The sequence below is a fragment of the Coregonus clupeaformis genome, chromosome 21, assembly GCF_020615455.1.
Source record: "Coregonus clupeaformis isolate EN_2021a chromosome 21, ASM2061545v1, whole genome shotgun sequence".
Lineage (NCBI taxonomy): Eukaryota > Metazoa > Chordata > Actinopteri > Salmoniformes > Salmonidae > Coregonus > Coregonus clupeaformis.
The window spans coordinates 41,997,670-42,025,594 of record NC_059212.1 but is presented as its reverse complement, the minus strand read 5'-3'; the positions used below and the strand labels follow the sequence as shown (position 1 = coordinate 42,025,594).

The window sequence follows — 27,925 nt, the reverse complement described above, 5'->3', positions numbered from 1 at the left end:
CCCCTAATCAAACCGAATCGCACCAACTCGTTTCAAACTAAAAGGTGTTGTTCCTGTATTGTAGCTCATGCATGTAGATGCAAATTGAATCGTTCATGAAAGGAGAGATGCACATCCCTAATAGTAACAGCTCTTGGCCTCTGATAGGTTAGGTGGAATATTAACCATATCGGATATGCCTTCCAATCTGGTCAAATGTACAGAAGTGTACATGGCTGTGTGTAGATTCTGCAGTAGTTGTGTTCCAACTGGGTGAGATTATGTCTGAACAGTGTGTTCTCCCTCGGCTCCACAGGTTCAGATGACACTTTCCAAACGTGGCTCAAACGCTGTGAGGAGATGATGGGGAGTAAGTAGGATCTGTTTTCTTACATTTACATTTACGTCATTTAGCAGACGCTCTTATCCAGAGCGACTTACAGTTAGTGAGGGAGTACATTATTTATATATATATATATATATATATATATATATATTTTTTTTTCATACTGGCCCCCCCCCCCGTGGGAATCGAACCCACAACCCTGGCGTTGCAAACGCCATGCTCTACCAACATCCCCTGCCGGCCATTCCCTCCCCTACCCTGGACGACGCTGGGCCAATTGTGCGCCGCCCCATGGGTCTCCCGGTCGCGGCCGGCTACGACAGAGCCTGGATTCGAACCAGGATCTCTAGTGGCACAGCTAGCACTGCGATGCAGTGCCTTAGACCACTGCGCCATTCGGGAGGCATCTATGTTATCCACCATCTAAACCCTAGCCACAGGCCCATCTCCAACCTCTATCTGAATTCTAACTCTGTACTAACTGAACTCTTCATCAGAGAAGTTGTGTGTTTGTCTGTGTGTGTGGTTGTCGTCTCATAGGGTTTAAACTGAACCTGTTTGGATCACATTAATAATGTACAGCAAGGGGTGCCTCGGATCAACCCCAGTAAACATCCACACAGTTACACCCCCCCCCCGACGCGACCTCATAACAAACGCGACCTCATAACATTAATGCTCCGTCTCATCCCAGCCCCCCCCCCTTTCAAACGTGACCTCATAACATTAACGCTCCGTCTCATCCCAGCCCCCCCCCCTTTCAGACGTGACCTCATAACATTAACGCTCCGTCTCATCCCAGCCCCCCCCCCCCCTTTCAAAGGCAACCTCATAACATTTATGCTCCGTCTCATCCCAGCCCCCTTCCCCTTTAAACTCCTCTCTCCCTCCTTCTCCCTCTCCCGCTCTTCCTCGCCTCCCTCTGCCACCTTCTCCCTCCCTCTCTCTCTAATGAAAGCAGTGAATAATGTAACAGACATAACTGGTAAATACAGTGGGGTTTTAATAGATGTGGATGGACTGGTAAACAGACTGCCTCTGAGATGTCACAGGGAGGTGTGTCTCTCTGTGTGGCATGTCCCTGTGTGTGTTTGTGTGTTCCTCTGGCCTGTTAATGTACGAGTAATGAAGAACTGTTTGACTGTAACATTCTGATTCCTGTCCCTTGCAGCGGCGAATCAGAATGGAAATGAGAACAATGTGAGTGCTAACGGATCTTCCTACCATTATTCTATCTATGCTCTGTACCATGTCTGTATAAAAATATCTTGTGCCATGCACTTTTAAGGGGCCACAATGGAAAAAATAATAATTGACTTTATTGTGCTATCCCTGTCAAGTTAAAAAGAAAATGTATATGCTGTGTTTGATTTATTTCACAGTTTGAAAAATACATATAATCAACAACACAAACCTTACGACTGTATACAGGTTTTTCTGGCATTCAGTTCCACTCTCCACCTCATGGGGGCAATGTTGCTCCCAGCATTCCAAACCTTGCTTATTCTGTTCTAACTGCTAGAGCGAGAGAGCGAGCACAGCCAGTAAGCCCTCTCTCTTTCTCTCCTATTTTTGTTTGTTTAAACTTTCTCGCTCTTTTCCTGGGGTGACTGGATGCCACAGCAGACACTGACACCACACATCAAGTAAGTACACTTCATGGTTGTGGGTTCGATTCCCACAGGGGGCCAGTATGAAAAATGTATGCACTCACTAACTGTAAGTCGCTCTGGATAAGAGCGTCTGCTAAATGACGTAAATGTAAATGTTGCATTCCAAATGTCACCATATTCTCTATAGTGCACTACTTTTTTGCCAGAGTCCTATGAGCCCTGGTCAAAAGTAGTGCGCTACGTAGGGAATAGGGGGTATTTGGGACTCATCTTATGTGTGCAGGCAGGTAGATGACTTGATCTTACACTTCAGGGGCAACCTGTACTGAGTTTCTGTGTACGTCCTCAGACACGACTGGTACCAGACAGAGTCCCAGGTCATCGTCACCATCATGGTGAAAAACGCTCCTAAGGACGGTGTCAATGTCAATTTTAACAACAGACAGGTACACACATACATACAGTCACACACACGTACAAACAAGCAAGCGAGCACACACAGACACACAGACTTCTGTCAGATATACACACACACACACACACAGGTCAGTGTAAGGGGCTCTTGAGGAGAGAGAAGTACAGTTCCAAACTGTCAGAAGTGCTGCCAGAGTATCAGCAGCCCAGTATAGTTGCTGAGGAGGAAGCTGTCTCTCGGAGGAAGCTGTCTCTCGACATGTCTTTATTTCTCATCTTATTGACATTAAAAGGATTCTGTTTGGGGCGGGGGTGTAGATAACATGGAATCAAATCAAAGTATGGGCATAGTGTTGGATCTGTGCTGTAAATTAATGACTGCAGTGTGATTTGGGTTTAAATGAGATGGAGATGAGGAAAAATGGATGTTCTGGATCTGGAATGAAAGATGGAGGGGAGTGTGTGTGTGTGTTTGTACGTGTACATGCGCGCGCAGCGGTACAGCACTAAAAATAGGGGGTTGTTGTCTCCGCTGAAGTCCCCCTACAGTAGAGCAGCGCTCCCTCTGAAACACACAGGGAGGGGCCTGATTCCAATTCCACATCTCGCACCCCTCCTTTCTCTCTGCCCTAGCCCACTCTTTCTCTTTCTGTTGCTGTGAGAACAGTAGGGGAGGTGTTATTAGGGGTAATAAGATGGCTAGGGGCTTTTCCTCCAGGGGGGTTTGGCAGGGGTGCTGCTATGGGCACATGTGCCTTCTTACATACACACACACACGCTCAATCACTCACTCCCTTTGGGCCCAGCTATGCCCTCAGGGGTGCCTGTAAACTCAGCTCTAGGAACAGTTTACCCCCAGGTCTAAATCCCCAATCCAAGAAAAAAAGCCCAACTGATTTCAGACCAGCACTAAAGCCCTCAGGGTGAATTTGATGAAACAGTCTTCCATCCCCACCCCTCTATAAAAAGAGGAGGAGGTGGTGTATGTGTGTGTTTATAATGTGTGTGTTTGTCTCTGTAGTTGTCGGCTGTGGTGAAGCTTCCTTCGGGGGAGGACTTCAGCTTGAACATGAACCTGCTGCATCCCATCGTCCCCCAACACAGCACCTTCAAGGTCCTCTCCACCAAGGTAACACACACACACACAAGTTGTACATATACAACACACACACACGTCAAACCACTCAGCCTATCAGAACTGTGCTACCATTTGCCTCAAGAAGTGTGAAAATGTGTGTAAAATTGCAGCCCTCAGAAAGGCTTTATAAGGAGCCCATAGAGACGTGATTTAATACACAGCAGGTTACCAGAGAATAACCACACTGGAATGTGGTAATTAACCATTAGTTGAACGGAGAATCCTCTTTAATACAGACCTGACTGTGTCAAAACACACACATACATACAGTTGGGGGAAAAAGTATTTAGTCAGCCATCAATTGTGCAAGTTCTCCCACTTAAAAAGATGAGAGGCCTGTAATTTTCATCATAGGTACACGTCAACTATGACAGACAAATTGAGAAAAAAAAAATCCAGAAAATCACATTGTAGGATTTTTAATCCTACAATGTGACTTAATAATAAGTATTTGGTCACCTACAAACAAGCAAGATTTCTGGCTCTCACAGACCTGTAACTTCTTCTTTAAGAGGCTCCTCTGTCCTCCACTCATTACCTGTATTAATGGCACCTGTTTGAACTTGTTATCAGTATAAAAGACACCTGTCCACAACCTCAAACAGTTACACTCCAAACTCCACTATGGCCAAGACCAAAGGGCTGTCAAAGGACACCAGAAACAAAATTTTAGACCTGCACCAGGCTGGGAAGACTGAATCTGCAATAGGTCAGCAGCTTGGTTTGAAGAAATGAACTGTGGGAGCAATTATTAGGAAATGGAAGACATACAAGACCACTGATAATCTCCCTCGATCTGGGGCTCCACGCAAGATCTCACCCCGTGGGGTCAAAATGATCACAAGAACGGTGAGCAAAAATCCCAGAACCACACGGGGGGACCTAGTGAATGACCTGCAGAGAGCTGGGACCAAAGTAACAAAGCCTACCATCAGTAACACACTACGCCGCCAGGGACTCAAATCCTGCAGTGCAAGACGTGTCCCCCTGCTTAAGCCAGTACATGTCCAGGCCCGTCTGAAGTTTGCTAGAGTGCATTTGGATGATCCAGAAGAGGATTGGGAGAATGTCAGATGAAACCAAAATATAACTTTTTGGTAAAAACTCAACTCGTCGTGTTTGGAGGACAAAGAATGCTGAGTTGCATCCAAAGAACACCATACCTACTGTGAAGCATGGGGGTGGAAACATCATGCTTTGGGGCTGTTTTTCTGCAAAGGGACCAGGACGACTGATCCGTGTAAAGGAAAGAATGAATGAGGCCATGTATAGTGAGATTTTGAGTGAAAACCTCCTTCCATCAGCAAAGGCATTTAAGATGAAACGTGGCTGGGTCTTTCAGCATGACAATGATCCCAAACACACCGCCCGGGCAACGAAGGAGTGGCTTCGTAAGAAGCATTTCAAGGTCCTGGAGTGGCCTAGCCAGTCTCCAGATCTCAACCCCATAGAAAATCTTTGGAGGGAGTTGAAAGTCCGTGTTGCCCAGCGACAGCCCCAAAACATCATTGCTCTAGAGGAGATCTGCATGGAGGAATGGGCCAAAATACCAGCAACCGTGTGTGAAAACCTTGTGAAGACTTACAGAAAACGTTTGACCTGTGTCATTGCCAACAAAGGGTATATAACAAAGTATTGAGAAACTTTTGTTATTGACCAAATACTTATTTTCCACCATAATTTGCAAATAAATTCATTAGAAATCCTACAATGTGATTTTCTGGATTTTTTTTCTCTCATTTTGTCTGTCATAGTTGACGTGTACCTATAATGAAAATTACAGGCCTCTCTCATCTTTTTAAGTGGGAGAACTTGCACAATTGGTGGCCGACTAAATACTTTTTTCCCCCACTGTACGAGAGAGCTTCCCTGTGAGGATTAACAAGCTCTGAAGTTGGACATTAATGAGTGGGAACGACACTTCTTAGTGTACACTAATTTGTGTGAGTGTGTAGACTAGTGAGTGTGTAGACTAGTGAGTGTGTAGGCATCTCTCCATGCGCTCTCTTTTGTGTTTCTGCTGTATTATGTTGAACTGACAGAAGCCTGTGGTCAATCCACAATCCTATTGAATGTGAAAATAGTACATAGATATTGTGTATCGATGACAAATGGCAAGCTAAAACAGGTGTCAGTGTGTGACAAGCTTGAAATGGATCCAGTGAGTTTGTGTGTGAGAATTTCATCCTGTGTTGAGCGTGAGTGCACATGTATCTAAAAGGGTTTGTGTGAGAGGGAGGGAGAGAGCGAACCCTTCTAGTGTGCTTTGGGAATCTGTGGATAGGTATAGGCTGTTGGGGCTCGCTCAGGGCATGAGATGGTGCTCAGTCTGCTAATGAGATAGTGGGACATGCCACACAGACACAGCATGGCACAACAGGGGGGAGGATGACAGAGAGTGAAGGTGGGGATGATTTGGAGGACAGATAGACATGCAGCCTCATAGCTCAGCAGAGAGGGAAAAGATGGAGGGACACGGAAAGAGGAAGAAGAGGAAGGGAATAGAAAATAAAAAAGTGAGGTAGAGAAGTTATTCCTGAGTTCCTGCCAGCCAATGCCAAAACGAGTTTCCCCCCTAGAGAGAGGACGTAGCGCACCCCCCCACACACACACACACACACACACACACACACACACACACACACACACACACACTCTCACTCACTCATAGTTCACCATGGCGACAGCAGGCCCAGAGGTACACGTGTGTTGAAGCTCAAACAAGGACTCAGTCTTGGAATGGGAGGAGGAGGGAAAAGAGGGGGAGATCAGTGCCTTGAACACACACACTGTGTCACACACACTGTGTACATGCACACAAACTCACTCTCGCGTAACACTAACTCACACAAGGAGTCAGTCTTAAAGGGAGTGAAGGGGATGGGGACAGGGGGTGGAGGAGAGAAGGAGAGGGGGTGGAGGAGAGAAGGAGAGGGGGTGGAGGAGAGAAGGAGAGGGGTGGAGGAGAGAAGGAGAGGGGTGGAGGAGAGAAGGAGAGGGGGTGGAGGAGAGAAGGAGAGGGGGTGGAGGAGAGAAGGAGAGGGGTGGAGGAGAGAAGGAGAGGGGTGGAGGAGAGAAGGAGAGGGGGTGGAGGAGAGAAGGAGAAGGGGTGGAGGAGAGGGGGGTGTGGGAGAGAAGGAGAGGGGGGTGCGGGAGAGAAGCAGAGGGGGTGTTGGAGAGAAGCGGAGAGGGGGGTGTGGGAGAGAAGGAGAGGGGGGTGTGGGAGAGAAGCAGAGGGGGTGTGGGAGAGAAGCAGAGGGGGTGGGCGGGAGAAGGAGAGGGGGTGGAGGAGAGAAGCAGAGGGGGGTGTGGGAGAGAAGCAGAGGGGGGTGGGGGGAGAAGGAGAGGGGGGTGGAGGAGAGAAGCAGAGGGGGGTGCGGGAGAGAAGCAGAGGGGGGTGCGGGAGAGAAGCAGAGGGGGGTGGAGGAGAGAAGCAGAGGGGGTGAGGGAGAGAAGGAGACGGGGGTGAGGGAGAGAAGGAGACGGGGGTGAGGGAGAGAAGGAGAGGGGGTGAGGGAGAGAAGGAGAGAGGGGGGGTGGGGGAGAGAACGAGAGAAGCAGAAGGGGTGGGGGAGAGAAGGAGAGAAGCAGAAGGGGTGGGGGAGAGAAGGAGAGAAGCAGAAGGGGTGGGGGAGAGAAGCAGAGGGGGTGGGGGAGAGAAGGAGAGGGGGTGGGGGAGAGAAGGAAAGAGGGGTGGAGGAGAGAAGCAGAGGGTGGTGGAGGAGAGAAGCAGAGGGGGTGGGGGAGAGAAGGAGAGGGGGTGGGGGAGAGAAGGAGAGGGGGGTGGGGGAGAGAAGGAGAGGGGGTGGGGAGAGAAGGAAAGAGGGGGTGGAGGAGAGAAGCAGAGGGGGGTGGGGGAGAGAAGGAGAGGGGGTGGGGGGAGAGAAGGAGAGGGGGTGGGGGAGAGAAGCAGAGGGTGGTGGAGGAGAGAAGCAGAGGGGGGTGGGGGAGAGAAGGAGAGGGGGTGGGGGAGAGAAGGAGAGGGGGGTGGGGGGAGAGAAGGAGAGGGGGTGGGGGAGAGAAGGAAAGAGGGGTGGAGGAGAGAAGCAGAGGGGGGTGGGGGAGAGAAGGAGAGGGGGGTGGGGGAGAGAAGGAGAGGGGGTGGAGGAGAGAAGGAAAGAGGGGTGGAGGAGAGAAGCAGAGGGGGGTGGGGGAGAGAAGGAGAGGGGGGTGGGGGAGAGAAGGAGAGGGGGTGGGGGAGAGAAGGAGAGGGGGTGGGGGAGAGAAGGAAAGGGGGGTGGAGGAGAGAAGCAGAGTGGGGTGGGGGAGAGAAGGAGAGGGGGTGGGGAGAGAAGGAGAGGGGGGTGGGGGAGAGAAGGAGAGGGGGGGTGGAGGAGAGAAGGAAAGAGGGGGTGGAGGAGAGAAGCAGAGGGGGGTGGGGGAGAGAAGGAGAGGGGGGTGGAGGAGAGAAGCAGAGGGGGTGGGGGAGAGAAGGAGAGGGGGTGGGGGAGAGAAGGAGAGGGGGTGGGGGAGAGAAGGAGAGGGGGTGGAGGAGAGAAGGAAAGAGGGGTGGAGGAGAGAAGCAGAGGGGGGTGGGGGAGAGAAGCAGAGGGGGGTGGGGGAGAGAAGGAGAGGGGGTGGAGGAGAGAAGCAGAGGGTGGTGGAGGAGAGAAGCAGAGGGTGGTGGAGGAGAGAAGCAGAGATGGGTGGAGAGTGCAGGCCCCTTCCACTCCCACAAAGCCCTGTCTGTTTCCTGGTCCCCAGGGCTCCACAGGGCTCCACAGACTCTCATGGCCGGCCCTAGACACACACTCACACGCATGCAAAACACACACGGTCACATTACACGTTACACATCATTCACATACACTGTTCCTTGGACAAACGATATTCGCACCCAAAGAGAAACATGCAGGCGCAAGAACACAAACACACACAGGGAGGTACGCACACATACACATCAGTTGACGGGTGCATTCCTTTCCGCTAGACACACTTAGAGACTCTGGCTGATCTCTGAACAGGTGAATTATGTGTGTGAAAAAGAGAGAGAGAGAGTGTGTGTGCTGAGATTATTTGATGCTTGTCTGACTTCATTTTAGTAGATCGGTATTCTGGCATGAGAAGGAAGAAGTACAGAAACTCACCAAAACAGACCTCCCCCTAACCTGTCTCCAACTAAATACTATTGAGTCCCATGGCTGTGCAGAAGTCAGACTAGCTGCAGTGCTCACTGTTTATCTGGGTGCATTGGGTTCCTTTCACTCCAAATGTTTCTGTTTACTTTCCCCGACGCACAGTTCAGACACTGAATTAATGGCGAGTCGAACTGAATAGACATTTTGAACGGGCTGGCACGGTTAAGAGCTTTGATTGACGTACCGATTGGTTTCATACCACCGCTCTCAACACTGCAGCAGACTTCCTTGGCTGGTTTTGGGTGGAATTCGAGCGTAACAGCGACCTCTCAGAGATGTCCTCCACCTGCGAATCTGAAGCCATGATTGTGCTTCCGTTGTGGGTGTGGTCAAGAAGCAACCTTTATTTGCATGCAATTAACACACATTACCATTTATCCCGATAGTGGAAGAACTGCTCTACTACGAGGCGTACTCTATTGTTTCAGACGGCACTCTATCCCCACTCTTCCAAAAAGAAAGTGACTTATTTTTTAGTTCTGTGCGGCGATAGAGCGCTGTTTGAACTAGGGCTTAGGAAGGGAAAATGCACTGTACACACACACACACACACACACACACACACACACACACACACACACACACACACACACACACATACACACTTGCTGAGAAAATACACTTAACACCCTTGTGCTGTCTTCACAGAATCTTGCCGAAGTTGTCCTGTAAATGTGTGCTTTATGAGTGTGTGGTGTGTCTCTCTCTCTCACACATCTGTCAGTGCTGCCCTCTCTGACCTCCTCCCGTCATCGGCTATGACAGACATTCTAACGCACTGGGTTGTCACGAGAACAGAGAGCCAATTACACACCGGAGTGTTTGATCAGAATGGAAGGGTAAACACACACGCTCTGCTCCAAACTCATCTCGTCTTTGTGAGTAGATAACATACAACCTCCCTCCCTGTAATTTCCATGCCTGTCAGCATCCCTCACCAGACTGTATTTATGTTTCTTAAGTTGCTTTTTAAATTATTCTCTACTGTAATCTAAAGTAGGGCTTGCCACGTGACCCAAATGCAGTTAATAAACCCTACAGGAAAACCCCTACAGTATAGCCCAGTGGTTCCCAGCCTTTTTTGGTTACTGTACCACCAACTGAATTTTGCCCTGCCTGGAGTTGCCCAGAAGTACCCGCTCATGTGCATTTTACCAGTAGGCCTATTGTCTCATATGTTTTCTCAAGTACCCCCTGTGGATAGGCCAAGTACTCCCAGGGGTCCTAGTAGCCCTGGTTGGGAACCACTGGTATAGCCTATAAAATAATGTGTGCCTCTGAGCTGTCATTGTGACTCTTCAGACAGTCACAAATTTCATAGGCCTATGCACAATTTACACTACATGGGCATCTCTGTCACATACATGAGTACTGTTAACAATTCAGAGAGGCATGAGGGAAAATTCTATCTTCTCATGTCCTAGAGCCTAGTCTATTTTCATATCCAGTCCCAATCCCACTAAAACCCAAAATCCTGACTCCTGTCTCACATGAAAATTCCTAACTTTATTCTGTAATCCATAGGTTGCATTATCAAAGCACGTCTCTCGCATATGCATGTCAAATTACCGCTATAACATTTCCCCCTCTTATTCATGAGCTGATCTGCTATCTGAATAAATATAAGAGATATTCTGTAATTCATTTGGAGGTTATCTAGCAAGCTTAGCAACTTTGGTCATTTGACTTTTGTTTGACTACCGTTACAAAGTTTGTATTATTCGACAATGTCATTGCCGATCAAAGATAGCTGCTCTATCATTTCTAAAAATCTGTTTAATTTGCTCTGAAATCTTTAAATAGTATCGCAGCCAAGTCGACAAGGTGGCGGTGCGCTCCTCTTATTTGTGGAGAACCCTGGCATAGTGACCATATCTTGGTTCCATACATATTTGCCCATGGAAGAAGTGGTCAGAAAGTGACTTTTTGAACCTGAATGCCAAAACATTTTTGCCTGGCTACCCAAACTCCTTGCTCCGGCCAAACGCTACGCCACGGATGTTAGTTTATTCTCTGCAATGCGTCTGGATCTGAGTACCTCTCTGACTATTTCTAGAACGCAAACACATTCTAACCATTGATTGGTCCCAGAAACCGATGACTTGGGCCAGAGCCAAAACAAACACACGTGGGGAAAGCGACATTTTGAAAATGTGTCATTGCCTTTGATACTCTGATTGGTTAGAGATGAACCAATCACTGATGACTTTGTTTTGTACATCACCCCTCATTTTGACGTCACCACAAACGACTTCAACAATGGCAGTCTCGGACTGAAGTATGTAGTGAACATAGAGCAGCGGAATAATTGTTGGAGTCGTCAGGTAAAAAACGTTTAGGAGTTGGAGGTGCTCAAAGTTGACCCATTTTGCATACCCCACCATACCATGAGACATCCAGGTCTTAATTGGAAAAGATAAACGGTTGAGTTTGGTGTAATTTCAATCTTAGGTCCATTCTATGAATTATATTTCTATCTCTTCAGACCACTGCAATTTAGCTGGTACACCATTGACATTTAAATTGAATTGACATTTTTACTTCAAATTACTACCACAAAGATGGCCGCAGTCCACCCACTGTCGAATGTCAATTTAAAGAGTAACTTTATGAAGAAATCATTTATTAGTAATTTTTTTTAACCAGATGTTTTAGGCTTATTTATAGTGAAACACCTCCGGTCTTCATTTTGACAGTTAGTTGCAAAAGTGATATATTTTGGTATTTTTAATAGTAAATCTAGGTCTTTTTGCCCCTAGCGATGCAAGTCTATCATTGAAATCTTGATTTAGAGGCACCTTGAAGGTGCCTCTACGTCATCTCAAGGAAGGGGTTCGGTATGAAATACACTCCCTTCTAGATGTGCTGCGTGGTACCACCTCAAGGCTTACTATAAAAGCAGGTGACAGCGTGCCTTATTTGGCAATGGTCTTGGTAAATGGAGTGTGCCAATATAGTTTGCATGATGCTTCCTTGACTAGACTACTGTCAAAAGGCAGTAAGGCACATTTCTGCATATGACCAAATTCAAAGTTTTCACTTACCGTTTTATACGCATCTATGTGCTTTTACGAAGAAGAAAAACATGTAGGCTATGAGGATTATACGTTTATATTTGTAGCTCCATCCATCGGAATAATAAATAGTTGACAATGGTGGTAATTTCAATGTAACTTTTCCTAACAGTTATGACTGGTGGCACAGTCAGCTAGAACAGTTGGCTCAGTTCGATGGTTGCGAGTTCTAATCCCACATGGGGCAAAAATAAATGTTGCCCAATATTCATCCTGTGCCCACACACTTCTAATTCTGAAAAGTGAAAGCATACCTGTGAGAGGGGTCGCCCTGGTAGTAGTTGTAGGTTTTTATACAGTACACAAGGCCACTGTCAGTTAATTTGACCATTGGAAAAAGAGCTACTGCATAAAACTGCAATGCAGGTTGGATTGAATTGAGCCCCTAATCTTCATTTTCAAGGTGATAATTGCACTTATACAGCAATAAATGTGAGTCCACATTTTCAAAAAAAAATATTGCGTCACATGGGGGATTGGAATTTACACTGCAAGTGGCAGTAGATGTCAGGAACTCAGCGCCTTAACACTGTGAGCTAACTGTCCAGAGCCGTAGTAGCTCGCGATGCACATCATTTTATTATCAGAGCGTGCCAGTGGACTTCTGTTAGTATGCTTTAGTGAGAAAGTGTTGATCAGGCACAACTACGTTTACCCACCGCCAAAATGAATATTTATGAGCATTTCCCCCCACCAACAGCTTCTCACCTGAATGCATTTTTGGAACATTTGAAGGGGTTTGGCAAAGGCTGATATTCTATTATATATTATATTATCTATATTTATATGATTTTAATAGGTTTCCTATGGAGGATTGACAGTATAATTTAAAACAACAGATATTCCCGTTCAAGTCAACATTCTCTGTGTGAACCTCCAACCATCTTTGCGGTACAATTTTGAAATTTCAACTGTATTCACATTTTAGTATATTTATCAGCCAAAACATGACACCCACCCTGTATTCAAGAGCATTTTGTGTATCAACCAATGGCAGGCACAACACAAAAACCTCAGATGATGTAAAAGGTGGTCCAAGCTACAACATAGTTTACACGTTTTTAGATAATTTACGTTTAAGGTTAAAAAATGACATTTGTATTACACTTTTTTTCTCAAGAAATTCTCAAATAGTTTGACAACCCTGTTTGTAAGCTTTTAAATTATATCAATCTCAACCGTTTATCTTTTCCAGTGATGAACACATGCATGTCTTATGGTTAGTGCTGAGGGATTAACAGAAATCTTGGTTCTTTTTTTGTTTTTTAAACAACTGATTGACCGACGTCGGTAAAATTATTTTTGAGCTCAATGTGTACATTGCACAGGTTCTGTAGAGATAAATCAAATCAAGCCCGAACTGTGCGATTGTAGTAGGGAGTTGCCGTTTCCAACAGGCCAATATTATACATAGTTTAGTGCAGAAAATTACACCTGCTATGTTAGGTTAGTGTGGGGCAGACATGGAGGGAGAGAAGAGACAGAAAAATGCACGATCAAGAGGGATAGAGAGCAGTTGCTTCGAGGTATCTCTACCTGAAAATACATGCTCTAAGTGATTGATAGTTGGTATTCAGCAGTCATAAAAGTAGGGCTGGGAATTGCCAGGGACCTCACGATACGATATTATCACAATACTTAGGTGCCGATATGATATGTATTGCGATTTCTCACGATTCTATATATATTGCGATTCGATACTGTGATTTTTATTGCGATTCGATGTTCCAAACATTTTGCTTACCATATGTCTGCTGCAGAGGGACAAGAGAGATAAAATGAGTTTTGATCAGTCATGGCAGTAAAAGTGCTGAAAACAAATTGGATCCCTATTTAAAAAGATGATGGAGAACAATCTATGAAGGAAAAATACTGGCATTTTGGTGTAGGTACAGCCAACTAGCGCAAAAATAATATTGCAATATTGTCAAAGCGATACGGTATGTAACTATCGATTTGTTTTTCACCCATCACTACATAAATGTATGGCTTATTTACTTTGAAGAACTACTAAATGTTGATTTTGTCAGACAGCATAGGCAGCAGCTCTATAGAGATGATTAATAATGAAATAATAAAGTCATCAAATAAAACAAGTGTAATATACACAACAACTGAAATATTTAAAGTAATGTGAATAAATGATGGTTAATAAGTGATAAGCAGTAATGGGCAGTCACTACCATCATGGGACTTTTATTAATTGTTTTATTCTGTGTTACAGCATTCAACCCACATAATGCATAGTGCATTAAATGTTTAAAAAAAACAACAAAAACGTGATTGCTCAGCACTACTCATGGTATGGTGGGGTATGCAAATAGGTCAACTTTGAGCAGCTTTATCTCTTCAATGTTTTGGCATTCAGGTCCAAAAAGTCACCTTCTGAGCACTTCTACAATGGAATGTTTCGTTAAAATCAAAAGGGGTGCTGTCAAAAGGTGTATGTGTGTGTGAGCATATATGTGTATATATATATATATATATATATATATATATTTTTTTTGTCATTTAGCAGAGACTGTCTGGGGGTTTTGTGTTTGTCTGTGAGTGGAAGGCTGTGTGTGCGTATGGCAAGATGGAATGTGACTGGGGTAAGAGCACGTGGGACTGGTGACATGGGACACAGGGACTCAACTCTGACAGGCAGGGGGTACGAGTTGTGCGTGCGCGTGTTACTCAGTATGGCCCCTGGGAGCAGTGGCTGTGCTGTCACATCCCTTTAAGAAGCAGCGCCTTGCCCGTCACACACACACACACTCTCACACGCACGCGCGCACACACACGGCGCCTCGCCTGTCACATCCCTTTAACGCACAGAGACACAGATATGGCAGCAGATTAATGTTGTGTAGCCCCCGAGCAAGCACACACACACACACACACACTCTGCATGGGTACAGACTGCTTTAGGCAGTTATCATCACACACTCACAATACACACTCTCTCAGTGCAGATAAGACCTTAAAAACCTCTCAGCCACCGCAAAGGCTCTCTCTCTCTCTCTCTCTCTCTCTCTCTGTCATGTCTCCCTCAGTCTCCCAGCCCATTCTCATGCACTGTCCACTAAGGTTGACTAGGTCTGTGTCTGCAGAAAGATCTTGGTGGAAGTAACAAATGGGTCATTCCATGTCATTTCAGCAAGCCATGACACCCACCATCTCAGATCGTTCTAACATCATTTCTGTTGATTGAAACTGATAATATTAGCATTCCTGCAACATTATTTTGTTGAAATATAATTGTATTTCTAATAAATTAAGCTAATTGATTGCCCCCAAATTGGCAATTTTAATTTGTAGGATTCATATAATATTCAATAAATATAGTACCTAACATCTGATTTGGACCAAACTTTTTTCTAACAATGAGTAAGACATGAGGAATCGAGAAAATAAATGGTCAAAAGCCACCCACGAACCCCCCCATGCTAATCCCACCCCAACAACGAGTATACAGTATCAGTTCTCCATGTCTGACAAGTAGCATGGAGCTGCGGGTTGGAGTAATTGTTTCTTCATCCTACGTAATGTAATCTCAGTGAATTTTTGTTTTGTTTTTTGTTTGTTGAGAAATTGGTCATTGAAGTTAGATGTATGTCCCATCCTACATCCTGATATAATAATAATAATAATAATAATAATAATAATAATATGCCATTTAGCAGACGCTTTTATCCAAAGCGACTTAGTCATGCGTGCATACATTTTTGTGTATGGGTGGTCCCGGGGATCGAACCCACTACCTTGGCGTTACAAGCGCCGTGCTCTACCAGCTGAGCTACAGAGGACCACTACATATTACCAGGTTCTGACCACTAGATGGTGCTGTTCCAGATGTTTTTAATACCCCCCACCCCCTGTGAAAGGGATAGTTCACCCAAATTACAAAATGACTTGTTGGTTTCCTGGCCAAGGTATGACAGCAACCAATGATTTGGTGGTGTTTACCTTGCCACTGTTTCAAATGCTAACTTTTTAGCATTTGTGGCACAAATCCAATGTGTGGCACAAGTCAATGGTACCTATATTAGCATTTCCGCGCTTCATATGCAAACCATCATTGAGTTATACAATACATTTTAAATACATTGTGAATTGGACATGAAGCATGAAAATGCTAATATAGGTACCATTGACTTGCATTGGATTTGTGCTACAAAACGATTGCGTGGCGGCACATGACTCCAACAGCATCATTAACTTTGCAGACGACACGATGGTGGTAGGCCTGATCACCGACGACGATGAGACCGCCTACAGGGAGATGGTCAGACACCTGTGGAGTGTGGTGCCAGGACAACAATCTCCCTCAACGTCAGCAAGACAAAGGAGCTGATCGTGGACTACAGGAAATGGAGGGCCAAGCATGCCCCATCCACATCGACAGGGCTATTGTGGAACAGGTCGAGAGCTTCAAGTTCCTCGGTGTCCACATCACTAAGAAACTATCATGGTCCACACATATCAACACAGTCGGAAGAGGGCACGACAAGGCCTCTTCCCACTCAGGAGGCTGAAAAGATTCAGCATGGGCCCTCAGATCCTCAAAGTTCTACAGCTGCACCATTGAGAGCATCTTGACTGGCTGCATCACCGCTTGGTATGGCAACTATTTGGCATCCGACCGCAAGGTGCTGCACAGGGTAGTGCGTATGGCCCAGTACATCACTGGGGTCGAGCTCCCTGGCATCCAGGACCTCTATACCAGGCGGTGTCAGAGGAAGGCCCTAGAAATTGTCAAAGGCTCCAGCCACCCAAATCATAGACTGTTCTCTCTGCTACCACACGGCAAGCGGTACCGATGCACAAAGTCTGGAACCAACAGGACCCTGAACAGCTTCTACCCCCAAGCTACAAGACTACTAAATAGTTAGTCATAGTTAACCAATAGCTACCCGGAATATCTGCATTTACCCTTTTTGCACTAATCTCTTTTCACTCATCACATACGCTGCTGTTACTGTTTATTATCTTATCTCGTTGCCTATTCAATTTATCCATACCTATATGTACAGTACCAGTCAAAAGTTTGGACACACCTACTCATTCAAAGGTTTTTCTTTATTTTTACTATTTTTTACATTGTAGAATAATAGTGAAGACAAAACTATGAAATAACACATATGGAATCATGTAGTAACCAAAAAAGCGTTAAACAAATCAAAATATATTTTATATTTTCAATTCTTCAAAGTAGCCACCCTTTGCCTTGATGACAGCTTTGCACACTCTTGGCATTCTCTTAACCAGCTTCATGAGGTAGTCACCTGGAATACATTTCTATTAACAGGTGTGCCTTTTTAAAGTTAATTTGTGGAATTTCTTTCCTTAATGCGTTTGAGCCAATCAGTTGTGTTGTGACAAGGTAGTGGTGGTATACAGAAGATAGCCTTATTTGGTAAAAGACCACGTCCATATTATGGCAAGAACAGCTCAAATAAGCAAAGAGAAACGACAGTCCATCATTACTTTAAGACATGAAGGTCAGTCAATCCGGAAAATTTCAAGAACTTTGACGTTATCTTCAAGTGCAGTCACAAGAACCATCAAGCGCTATGATGAAACTGGCTATCATGATGACCGCCACAGGAAAGGAAGACCCAGAGTTACCTCTGCTGCAGAGGATAAGTTCATTCGAGTTACCAGCCTCAGAAATTGCAGCCCAAATAAATGCTTCACAGAGTTCAATTAACAGACACATCTCAACATCAACTGTTCAGAGGAGACTGCGTGAATCAGGCCTTCATGGTCGAATTGCTGCAAAGAAACCACTACTAAAGGAAGAAACATGAGTCGGTGAGCGGATGATCTCCACGTGTGGTTCCCACCGTGAAGCATGGAGGAGGTGGTTTTGGGGTGCTTTGCTGGTGATTTATTTAGAATTGACCAAGAAGGAGAGTGATGAAGTGCTGCATCAGATGACCTGGCCTCCACAATCACCCGACCTCAACCCAATTGGGATGGTTTGGGATGAGTTGGACCACAGAGTGAAGGAAAAGCAGCCAACAAGTGCTCAGCATATGTAGGAACTCCTTCAAGACTGTTGGAAAAGCATTCCAGGTGAAACTGGTTGAGAGAATGCCAAGAGTGTGCAAAGCTGTCATCAAGGCAAAGGGTGGCTACTTTGAAGAATCTAAAATCTAAAATATATTTTGATTTGTTTAGCACTTTTTTGGTTACTACATGATTCCGTATGTGTTATTTCATAGTTTTGATGTCTTCACTATTATTCTACAATGTAGAAAATAGTTTAAAAAATAAAGAAAAACCCTGGACTGAGTAGGTGTGTCCAAACCTTTGACTGGTACTGTACATATCTACCTCAATTACCTCGTACCCCTGCACATCGACTCGGTACTGGTACCCCGTGTATATAGCCAAGTTATCGTTACTCATTGTGTATTTATTCCTTGTATTATTATTTTTATATTTATTTCTCGTGTTATTTGTATTTATTTTTTCTTCCATTTTTTTCTAACTACACTGAACAAAAATATAAACGCAACATGCAACAATTTCAAATATTTTACTGAGTTACAGTTCATATAAGAAAATCTGTCAATTGAAATAAATTCATTAGGCCCTAATCTATTGATTTCACTTGACTGGGAATAGAGATATGCATCTCTTGGTCATAGATAACTTTTTAAAAAGGTAGGGGCGGGATCAGAAAACCAGTCAGTATCTGGTGTGACCACCATTTGCCTAATGCAGCGCGACACATCTCCTTCACATAGAGTTGATCAGGCTGTTGATTGTGGCCTGTGGCATGTTGTCCCACTCCTCTTCAATGGCTGTGGGAAGTTGCTGGGTATTGGCGGTAACTGGAACATGCTGTCATACACATCCAGAGCATCCCAAATATGCTCAAGGGTGACATGTCTGAGTATGCAGGCCATGGAAGAACTGGGACATTTTCAGCTTCCAGGAATTGTGTACAGATCCTTGCGACATGGGGCCGTGCAATATCATGCTGAAACATGAGGTGATGATGGCGGATGAGTGGCACGATAATGAGCCTCAGGATCTCGTCACGGTATTCAAGTTGTACGTTCAAATTGCCATCGATAAAATGCAATTGTCTTCGTTGTCTGTAGCTTATGCCTGCCCACACCATAACCCCAGCGCCACCATGGGGCACTCTGTTCACAACGTTGACATCAGAAAACCGCTCGCCCATAGCACACCATACACATTGTCAGCCATCTGCCTGGTACAGTTGAAACCGGTTTTCATCCATGAAGAGTACACTTCTCCAGTGTGCCAGTGGCCATCGAAGGTGAGGATTTGCCCACTGAAGTCTGTTATGACTTCGAACTGCAATCAGGTCAAGACCCTGGTGAGGACGACGAGCACGCAGATGAGCTTCCGTGAGATGGTATCTGACAGTTTGTGCAGAAATTCTTCAGTTGTGCAAACCCACAGTTTCATCAGCTGTCCGGGTGGCTGGTCTCAGACAATCCCGCAGGTGAAAATGCCGGATGTGGAGGTCCTGGACTGGCGTGATTACGCGTGGTCTGCGCTTGTGAGGCCGGTTGGATGTACTGCCAAATTCTCTAAAATGACGTTGGAGGTGGCTTATGGTAGAAAAATTAACATTAAATTCTCTGGTGGACATTCCTGCTGTCAGCATGCCAATTGCACGCTCCCTCAAAACTTGAGACATCTGTGGCATTGTATTGTGTGACAAAACTGAACATTCTTTAGTAGCTTTTTTTTGTCCCCAGCACAAGGTGCACCTGTGTAATGATCGTGCTGTTTAAACATCTTCTTGATATGCCACACCTGTCAGGTGGATGGATTATCTTGGCAAAGAAGTAATGCTCACTAACAGGGATGTAATCAAATTTGTGCACAACATTTGAGAGAATTAAGCTTTTTGTGTGTATGGAAAATTACATGTTGCATTTATTTTTGTTCAGTATATTTCTCTAATTTGTTTTTGCATTGTTGGGATAGATCCTATAAGTAAGCATTTCACTGTTAGTCTACACCTGTTTTACGAAGCATGTGAGAAATACCATTTGATTTGGCATAAACCTAACAACATCAATTACTAATTTCTCTGAACAGAGGGAAAAAGACATCACCAAATTCACTGGGAAAACATTACATAGGCCACAGCTCCATATTACTTGTCAGACATAGAGAACTGATCCTTTATACTCGTTATTGGTGTGGGGGGTCCGTGGGTGGCTTTTGACCTTTTCTTTGGATTCCTCATGTCTAACACATTGTTATAAAGAGTTTGCTCCAAATAAGATGTTAGGCACGTGTTTAGCAGATGTTATAGCGGGTGTAGCGAAATGCTTGTGCTTCTAGCTCCGACAGTGCAGTAATATCTAACATGTAATATCTAACAATTTCACAACATATACCTAATACACACAAAACTAGTAAGAAATGGAATTTAAGAAAATGTACATATATGGACAAGCAATGACAGAGCGGCATGGACTAAGATACAGTAGAATATTATAGAATAGAATGCAGTATATACATATGAGATGAGTAGTGCAAGATATGTAAACATTATTAAAGTGACTGTAAACATAATTAAAGTGACTAGTGTTCCATTTCTTGGTGGCCAGTGATTTCAATAGGCAGCAGCAGCCTCTAATGTGCTAGTGATGGCTATTTAAGTCTGATGGCCTTGAGATAGAAGCTGTTTTTAATTCTGTTGGTCCCAGCTTTGATGCACCAGTACTGACCTCGCCTTCTGGATGCTAGCGGGGTGAACAGGCAGTGGCTCGGGTGGTTGATGTCCTTGATGATCTTTTTGGCCTTCCTGTGACATCGGGTGTTGTATGTGTCTTAGAGGGTGGGTAGTTTGCCCCCGATAATGCGTTCGGCAGACCGCACCACCCTCTGGAGAGCCCTGCGGTTGCGGGCAGTGCAGTTGCCGTACCAGGTGGTGATACAGCCCGACAGGATGCTCTCAATTCTGCATCTGTAAAAGTTTGTGAGGGTTTTAGGTGCCAATCTGAATTTCTTCAGCCTCCTGAGGTTGAAGAGGCCCTGTTGCGCCTTCTTCACCACACTGTCTGTGTGGGTGGACCATTTCAGTTTGTCGGTGATGTGTACGCCAAGGAACTTGAAGCTTTCCACCTTCTCCACTGCGGTCCCGTCGATGTGGATAGTGGGGTGCAACCTCTGCTGTTTCCTGAAGTCCACGATCATCTCCTTTGTTTTGTTGACGTTGAGTAAGAGGTTATTTTCCTGGCACCACACTCCCAGAGCCCTCACCTCCTCCCTGTAGGCTGTCTCGTCATTGTTGATAATCAAGCCTACTACTGTTGTGTCTTCTGCAAACTTGATGAGTGAGTTGGAGGCGTGCTTGGCCACGCAGTCATGGGTGAACAGGGAGTACAGGAGGGGGCTAAGCACGCACCCTTGTGGGGCCCCAGTGTTGAGGATCAGAGAAGTTAAGATATTGTTTCCTACCTTCACCACCTGGGGGGCGGCACGTCAGGAAGTCCAGGACCCAGTCGCACAGGGTGGGGTTCAGACCCAGGGTCTTGAGCTTGATGATGAGCTTGGAGGGTACTATGGTGTTGAATGCTGAGCTATAGTCAATGAACAGCATTCTTACATAGGTATTCCTCTTGTCCAGATGGGATAGGACAGTGTGCAGTGTGATGGCGATTGCATCGTCTGTGGATCTATTGGGGCGGTAAGCAAATTGAAGTGGGTCTAGGGTGACAGGTAAGGTAGAGGTGATATGATCCTTGACTAGTCTCTCAAAGCACTTCATGATGACAGAGGTGAGTGCTACAGGGCGATAGTCATTTAGTTCAGTTACCTTTGCTTTCTTGGGTACAGGAACAATGGTGGCCATCTTGAAGCACGTCAGAACAGCAGACTGGGAAAGGGAGAGATTAAATATGTCCATAAACATGTCGCATGCTCTGAGGACGCGGCTAGGGATGCCGTCTGGGCCGGCAGCATTGCGGAGGTTAACATGCTTAAATGTCTTAATCACGTCGGCCACGGAGAAGGAGAGGCCACAGTCCTTGGTAGTGGGCCTCGTCAGTGGCACTGTGTTATCCTCAAAGTGGGCGAAGAAGGTGTTTAGCTTGTCTGGAAGCGAGACGTCGGTGTCGGCGATGTGGCTGGTTTTCCTTTTGTGGTCCGTGAATGCCTGTAGACCCTGCCACATACGTCTCGTGTCTGAGCCGTTGAATTGCGACTCCACTTTGTCTCTATACTGATGTTTTGCCAGTTTAATTGCCTTGCGGAGTGAGTAGCTACACTGTTTGTATTCTGCCATATTCCCAGTCACCTTGGCATGGTTGAATGTGGTGGTTTGCGCTTTCAGATTGGCGTGAATTGAGTATTATATGAATCGTATAAATTAAAATGACCAAATTATATTTAAACAAAATGTTGCAGGAATGCTAATCTTATCTGTTTCTAATAACAGAAACAATTACTGAACAATCTGAGCTTGCGGTTGGCATACTCCTCTTGTGCTTTTTGAGGTGGAATGACCCAAATATACAATGAAGAACATTGAAGGTCAAAGTGGAGGGTTCCATCAATCAATCAAATGTATTTTATATAGCCCTTTGGTGTCACAAAATTGTTGTCACACAGTGCATAACAGGTACCCAGCCTAAAACCCCAAAGAACCAGCAATGCAGAAGCACAGTGGCCAGGAAAAACTCCCTAGAAAGGCAGTAACCTAGGAATAAACCTAGAGAGGAACCAGGTTCGTAGGGGTGGCCAGTCCTCTTCTGGCTGTACCGGGTGGAAATTTAAGAGTACATGTGTGGCCATAAAGCCAGATGGGTTTTCAAGATGTTCATAGATTACCACCGGGGACAAATCATATCCATGGTGGCCATGGAGGTTGCATGTGGACAGCAGTTGATCATGGGTCAGTCAGTCCTAATATTTGAGATACTTTTGGTCATGTAGTGTATGTGGACACCTGCTTGTCGTACATCTCATTCCAAAATCATGGGCATTAATATGGAGTTGTTCCCCCCTTTGCTGCTATAACAGCCTCCACTTTTCTGGGAAGGCTTTCCACTAGATGTTGGAACATTGCTGCGGGGACTTGCTTCCATTCAGCTACAAGAGCATTAGTGAGGTCGGGCACTGATGTTGGGTGTTTAGGCCTAGATCGCAGTCTGCGTTCTAATTCACCCCAAAGGTGTTCGATGGGGTTGAGGTCAGGGCTCTGTGCAGCCAGTCAAGTTCTCCCACACCGATCTCAACAAACCACTTCTGTATTGACCTCGCTTTGTGCATGGGGGCATTGCAAGGCTGAAACAGGAAAGGGCCTTCCCCAAACTGTTGCCACAAAGTTGAAAGCACAGAATCGTCTGGAATGTCATTGTATGCTGTAGCGTTAAGATTTCCCTTCACTGGAACTAAGGGGCCTAGCCCGAATCATGAAAAACAGCCCTAGACCATTATTCCTCTTCCACCAAACTTTACAGTTGGCACTATGCATTCGGGCAGGTCGCGTTCTCCTGGCATCCGCCAAACCCAGATTTGTCTGTTGGACTGCCAGATGGTGAAGCGTGATTCATCACTCCATCAAACTGCTCCAGAGTCCAATGGCGGCGAGCTTTACACCACTCCAGCCGACGTTTGGCATTGCGCATGGTGATCTTAGGCTTGTGTGTGTCTGCTCAGCCATGGAAACCCATTTCATGAAGCTCCAAACAAACAGTTATTGTGCTGACGTTGCTTCCAGAGGCAGATTGGAACTTGGTAGTGAGTGGACAGACAATTTTTTTGTGCTATGCGCTTCAGGACTCGGCGGTCCCGTTCTGTGAGATTCTGTGACCTACCACTTCGCGGCTGATCCGTTGTTGCTCCTATAAGTTTCCTCTTCACAATAACAGCACTTACAGTTGACCGGGGCAGCTCTAGCAGGGCAGAAATTTGACAAACTGACTTGTTGCAAAAGGGGCATCTTATGACGGTGCCACCTTGAAAGTCACTGAGCTCTTCAGTACGGGCCATTCTACTGCCACTGTTTGTCTATGGAGATTGCATGGCGGTGTGCTCGATTTTATACACCTGTCAGCAACAGGTGTGGCTGAAATAGCCGAATGCACTAATTTGTCCACATATTTTTGTGTATATGTTGTGTACCATTCTGTCCTAGTAGTTTAGTATTGGCTTAGTGTTGAGCTCCTCTATTAGCTCTGTAATCAGTGCTCTTGTCTGCGTGTGTGTCCTCTGATGCTCTGGCGTCTACTCCTGACACCTTCATGAATGAAAAGTCCCATCTCCCAGCCGAGCAGAAATGTTATTTAATTGCGTCGACATGCCAGCGCATCCCCTACTCTATCAGACCGTCTCTGAACACACACGCTCTCCCTCTCTCTGCTCACACACACACACACACTACTTACACACAAACAAACCTACACACAAACAAACCTACACACACACACCTAAGATGACGGGGGGTACTGGACAACTCAGCAGATTGCATATCCCACTGGTATTGGCCTGTCACTGCAGCTCAGTGGGTGTGGGTGGTGGCTGCTCTCCTCTCATCTTCTTGTCTCCTTTCTTCTCGGATGTAATGATCTGTCCCAAAATGTGTGCTCCTGCCGCTGTGATGGACAGACTTATAGCTCTCACCCACACACACCAGTATATTGAGCTGTGCTGATCACACACATTCCGGCCCCTCAATCTGACAGATGTCTCGTTAGCGCTCTGTCTGGAAGATCTGGGCATGGGCTGTGCCCCCGCATATCCCTGTGTGTCTGTCGTGAGCTGATCACACCGCTAAAAGAGACTGGTGGGCTCTGTCTGAGCTACCATCTTCTGATCTTCTGTGTTGAGCCCTATTTAGACGTAACAATAACTAAAGATATATCTGCTTCTCTTGCTCTCTCTACCCCCTCTCTCCCTCCTCTCTCATTCTCTTTCTCCCTCCTCTCTCACTGGCTTTCGTTCTCTCTCTCTCTTTCTGTCCTCTCTCTTTGTCCTCTCTCTCTCTTTGTCCTCTCTTTCTGTCCTCTCTCTCTTTCTGTCCTCTCTCTTTCTGTCCTCTCTCTCTTTCTGTCCTCTCTCTTTCTGTCCTCTCTCTCTTTCTGTCCTCTCTCTTTGTCCTCTCTCTCTCTCTCTTTGTCCCCCCCTCTCTTTCTGCCCCCCCCTCTCTTTCTGCCCCCCCCTCTCTTTCTGTCCCCCCTCTCTGTCCTCTCTCTCTTTCTGTCCTCTCTCTCTCTTTCTGTCCTCTCTCTCTTTCTGTCCTCTCTCTCTCTTTCTGTCCTCTCTCTCTCTTTCTGTCCTCTCTCTCTCTTTGTCCTCTTTCTTTCTGTCCTCTCTCACTTTCTGTCCTCTCTCTCTTTCTGTCCTCTCTCTCTTTCTGTCCTCTCTCTCTTTCTGTCCTCTCTCTCTTTCTGTCCTCTCTCTCTCTCTTTGTCCTCTTTCTTTCTGTCCTCTCTCTCTTTGTCCTCTCTCTTTCTGTCCTCTCTTTCTCTTTGTCCTCTCTCTTTCTGCCCCCCTCTCTCTTTCTGTCCCCCCCTCTCTTTCTGTCCCCCCCCTCTCTCTTTGTCCTCTCTCTCTCTTTATGTCCTCTCTCTCTCTTTCTGTCCTCTCTCTTTCTGTACCCCCCCCCCTCTCTCTCTTCCGTCCTTCCCTCTCAGGTGGAGGTCAAGATGCAGAAGACAGAGGGGATCAGGTGGGAGAAGCTGGAGGGAGAGGGACAGGAGCCCATCATCAAACACTTCATCCCCAGTCAGTTCCTCTCCGTCACACACACACACACACACACACACACACACTCTCTTCACCTTTGCGCGCTCTCCCTTACACTAACATATAACAAAATCAGAACTGGTTTGTGGTACTGAAAACCTTTTTAATGTGTGTGTGTGTTCCTGTGTAGACCAGTACCCGTCGTCGTCTGCCTCCAGCCGTAACTGGGACAAGGTGGTGGGGGACATCAGTGAGGAGGAGAAGAAGGAGAAGCTGGAGGGAGATGCAGCGCTCAACAAACTCTTTCAACAAATCTACTGTGATGGCACTGACGAGGTCAAACGGGCCATGAACAAATCCTTTGTGAGTATACACACACACACACACACACACACACACCACGAGAGGGAGAAACTGAGAAAGAGGTTTTTGTTTTAGCAGTACACAGTGAGTGTCACTGACTCTCCTCTCCTCCCCCTGTAGATGGAGTCGGGTGGTACAGTCCTGAGCACCAACTGGACAGACGTCGGGAAGAGAACGGTAGAGATGAGCCCTCCTGACGACGTGGAGTTTAAGAAGTACTGAAGAACACTCTCCTACACTCCTGCTCTCTGCCTCAAATGGACCGCCCATATCTCCTCTCCCCCAACCTTCCCCTCCTCCTTCTCCTCCTCCTCCCAGGCCCTGTCTGTTAATATTACTTTCTCCCGCCCAACTCTCTCCTTCTCTTTGCCACCGATGGACATGTCCACTTTATTCCCCCGAACCCACCTCTCACTCCTCCTCCATCTCGCTCCTCCTCCATCTCGCTCCTCCTCCATCTCGCTCCTCCTCCACCTCCCCCCTCCTGCATCTCGCTCCTCCTCCACCTCCCCCCTCCTCCACCTCCCCCCTCCTTCACCTCGCTCCTCCTCCCCCCCCCCCTCCATCTCGCTCCTCCTCCATCTCGCTCCTCCTCCATCTCGCTCCTCCTCCATCTCACTCCTCCTCCTCCTCCATCTTCCCCCTCCTCCATCTCGCTCCTCCTCCATCTCGCTCCTCCTCCACCTTCCCCCTTCTCCATCTCGCTCCTCCTCCACCTTCCCCCTTCTCCATCTCGCTCCTCCTCCATCTCGCTCCTCCTCCATCTCGCTCCTCCATCTCGCTCCTCCTCCATCTCGCTCCTCCTCCATCTCACTCCTCCTCCATCTCGCTCCTCCTCCATCTCGCTCCTCCTCCAGCTCGCTCCTCCTCCAGCTCGCTCCTCCTCCATCTCGCTCCTCCTCCAACTCCCCCTTCTCCATCTCGCTCCTCCTCCATCTCGCTCCTCCTCCATCTCCCCCCTCCTCCATCTCCCCCCTTCTCCATCTCCCCCCTTCTCCATCTCCCTCCTCCTCCATCTCGCTCCTCCTCCACCTTCCCCTTCCAGTCCGTCTGTCAATATTGGTTTTAGAGCTTTGGTGCTTCTCAGCTGCAGTCCAGGAACCACTAGAAACCCTAGCGTTAAACCATTCTCACAAACACTATAAAGAGGTTCATCGATACATCTGTATGTCCTAGATATCATAGAAACGCTGGGAATCCATTTGAATGGTCAGTTTCTGGCCATGGTAAGCTTGGTTAAATGGAGTGTAGAGTTGAACTTGATTCCTGCACTGAAAGGTTAGGAAACCCTTTTAACCTCTTCTTGTGCCTGTTCTTGTGTTCAGAGCCTTTCTTTATCCGGGGTGGCAGGTGTATATCGTCCCATTCTCCACTTGTACATGTTTTGGGAAAGAATACAAAATATGTAACATGTTTTAAGAAAAATAGTTTAATAAAGAATTGAGGGCACTTTTTTGTGGGGTACACTTGTATAAGAATTATATAATGTTTTTCCACATCAGCAGCAATACAGTCATGCAATGGAAGTCTGGAATCTTAATTTCCTTTTCCTCAATTTGATTAAAACTTCAATGTAAATAAATTATTTTGTTTCTGGATCACCATTTTCTTGGTTTTACTGTGTGTAGACGTAAGAGACCTGGGGCGCGTTAAGAAGGACGCAACATTTTTTAAAGGTTCAGATAAAAATATGTTATAGAGAACAAACACGGCTCTGACATGTAGAATAAGGAATCAAATCTGCTCTATTCGTGGCATTTCTATCTGCAACGTTCGACGTTTGGCTACTGAAGGTGGCCCAAACGAAAGCTTGCATCGTCAATCACCAATACCAAACACACCCAATCCTGTACTGATCTTGATGCTTACTGTACTGATCTACTGTACTATATTAGAGAGGGAGTAGACCTCATCCTCACACACTACGCTCTACTACTCTCTGCTATGAGTGGGCGTTGCGTTAAGAAGCGCAGGAGCATTAATATGGATCTGCCTGCTAACTGCATCATCAGCCCTCTCACACTGAGTTAAGTGAAAAATACACCCTCACACACACCCTTTCCCTTCCTCACTGAGTTAAGTGTTAAATTCATTGCACATCGTTTCATCTGTCGTGACGATGAAACGGCTTCGGTTAGAACTCTTAACTGCATCTCACACGCACACACTGCCCCCTCCCACCC

General features: G+C 46.2%; 1 protein-coding gene across 3 annotated transcripts in view; it reads left to right on the top strand.

Annotated features, from left to right (window-relative positions):
* Positions 1-26,224, top strand: part of LOC121535662 (protein SGT1 homolog) — a 35,715-nt gene extending 9,491 nt beyond the window's left edge. For 2 of the 3 annotated variants that reach the window (XM_041842915.2, XM_041842912.2), the window contains exons 6-13: positions 296-349; positions 1,497-1,525; positions 1,949-1,971; positions 2,288-2,384; positions 3,374-3,481; positions 25,328-25,418; positions 25,570-25,742; positions 25,863-26,224. In XM_041842915.2, coding sequence (XP_041698849.2) covers positions 296-349; positions 1,497-1,525; positions 1,949-1,971; positions 2,288-2,384; positions 3,374-3,481; positions 25,328-25,418; positions 25,570-25,742; positions 25,863-25,964 — 677 coding nt within the window. In that variant the 3' untranslated portion in view covers positions 25,965-26,224. The remainder of the gene's footprint in view (positions 1-295; positions 350-1,496; positions 1,526-1,948; positions 1,972-2,287; positions 2,385-3,373; positions 3,482-25,327; positions 25,419-25,569; positions 25,743-25,862) is intronic. The other variant, XM_041842914.2, reaches the window with a different exon arrangement.
* The last annotated feature ends 1,701 nt before the right edge of the window (positions 26,225-27,925 follow it).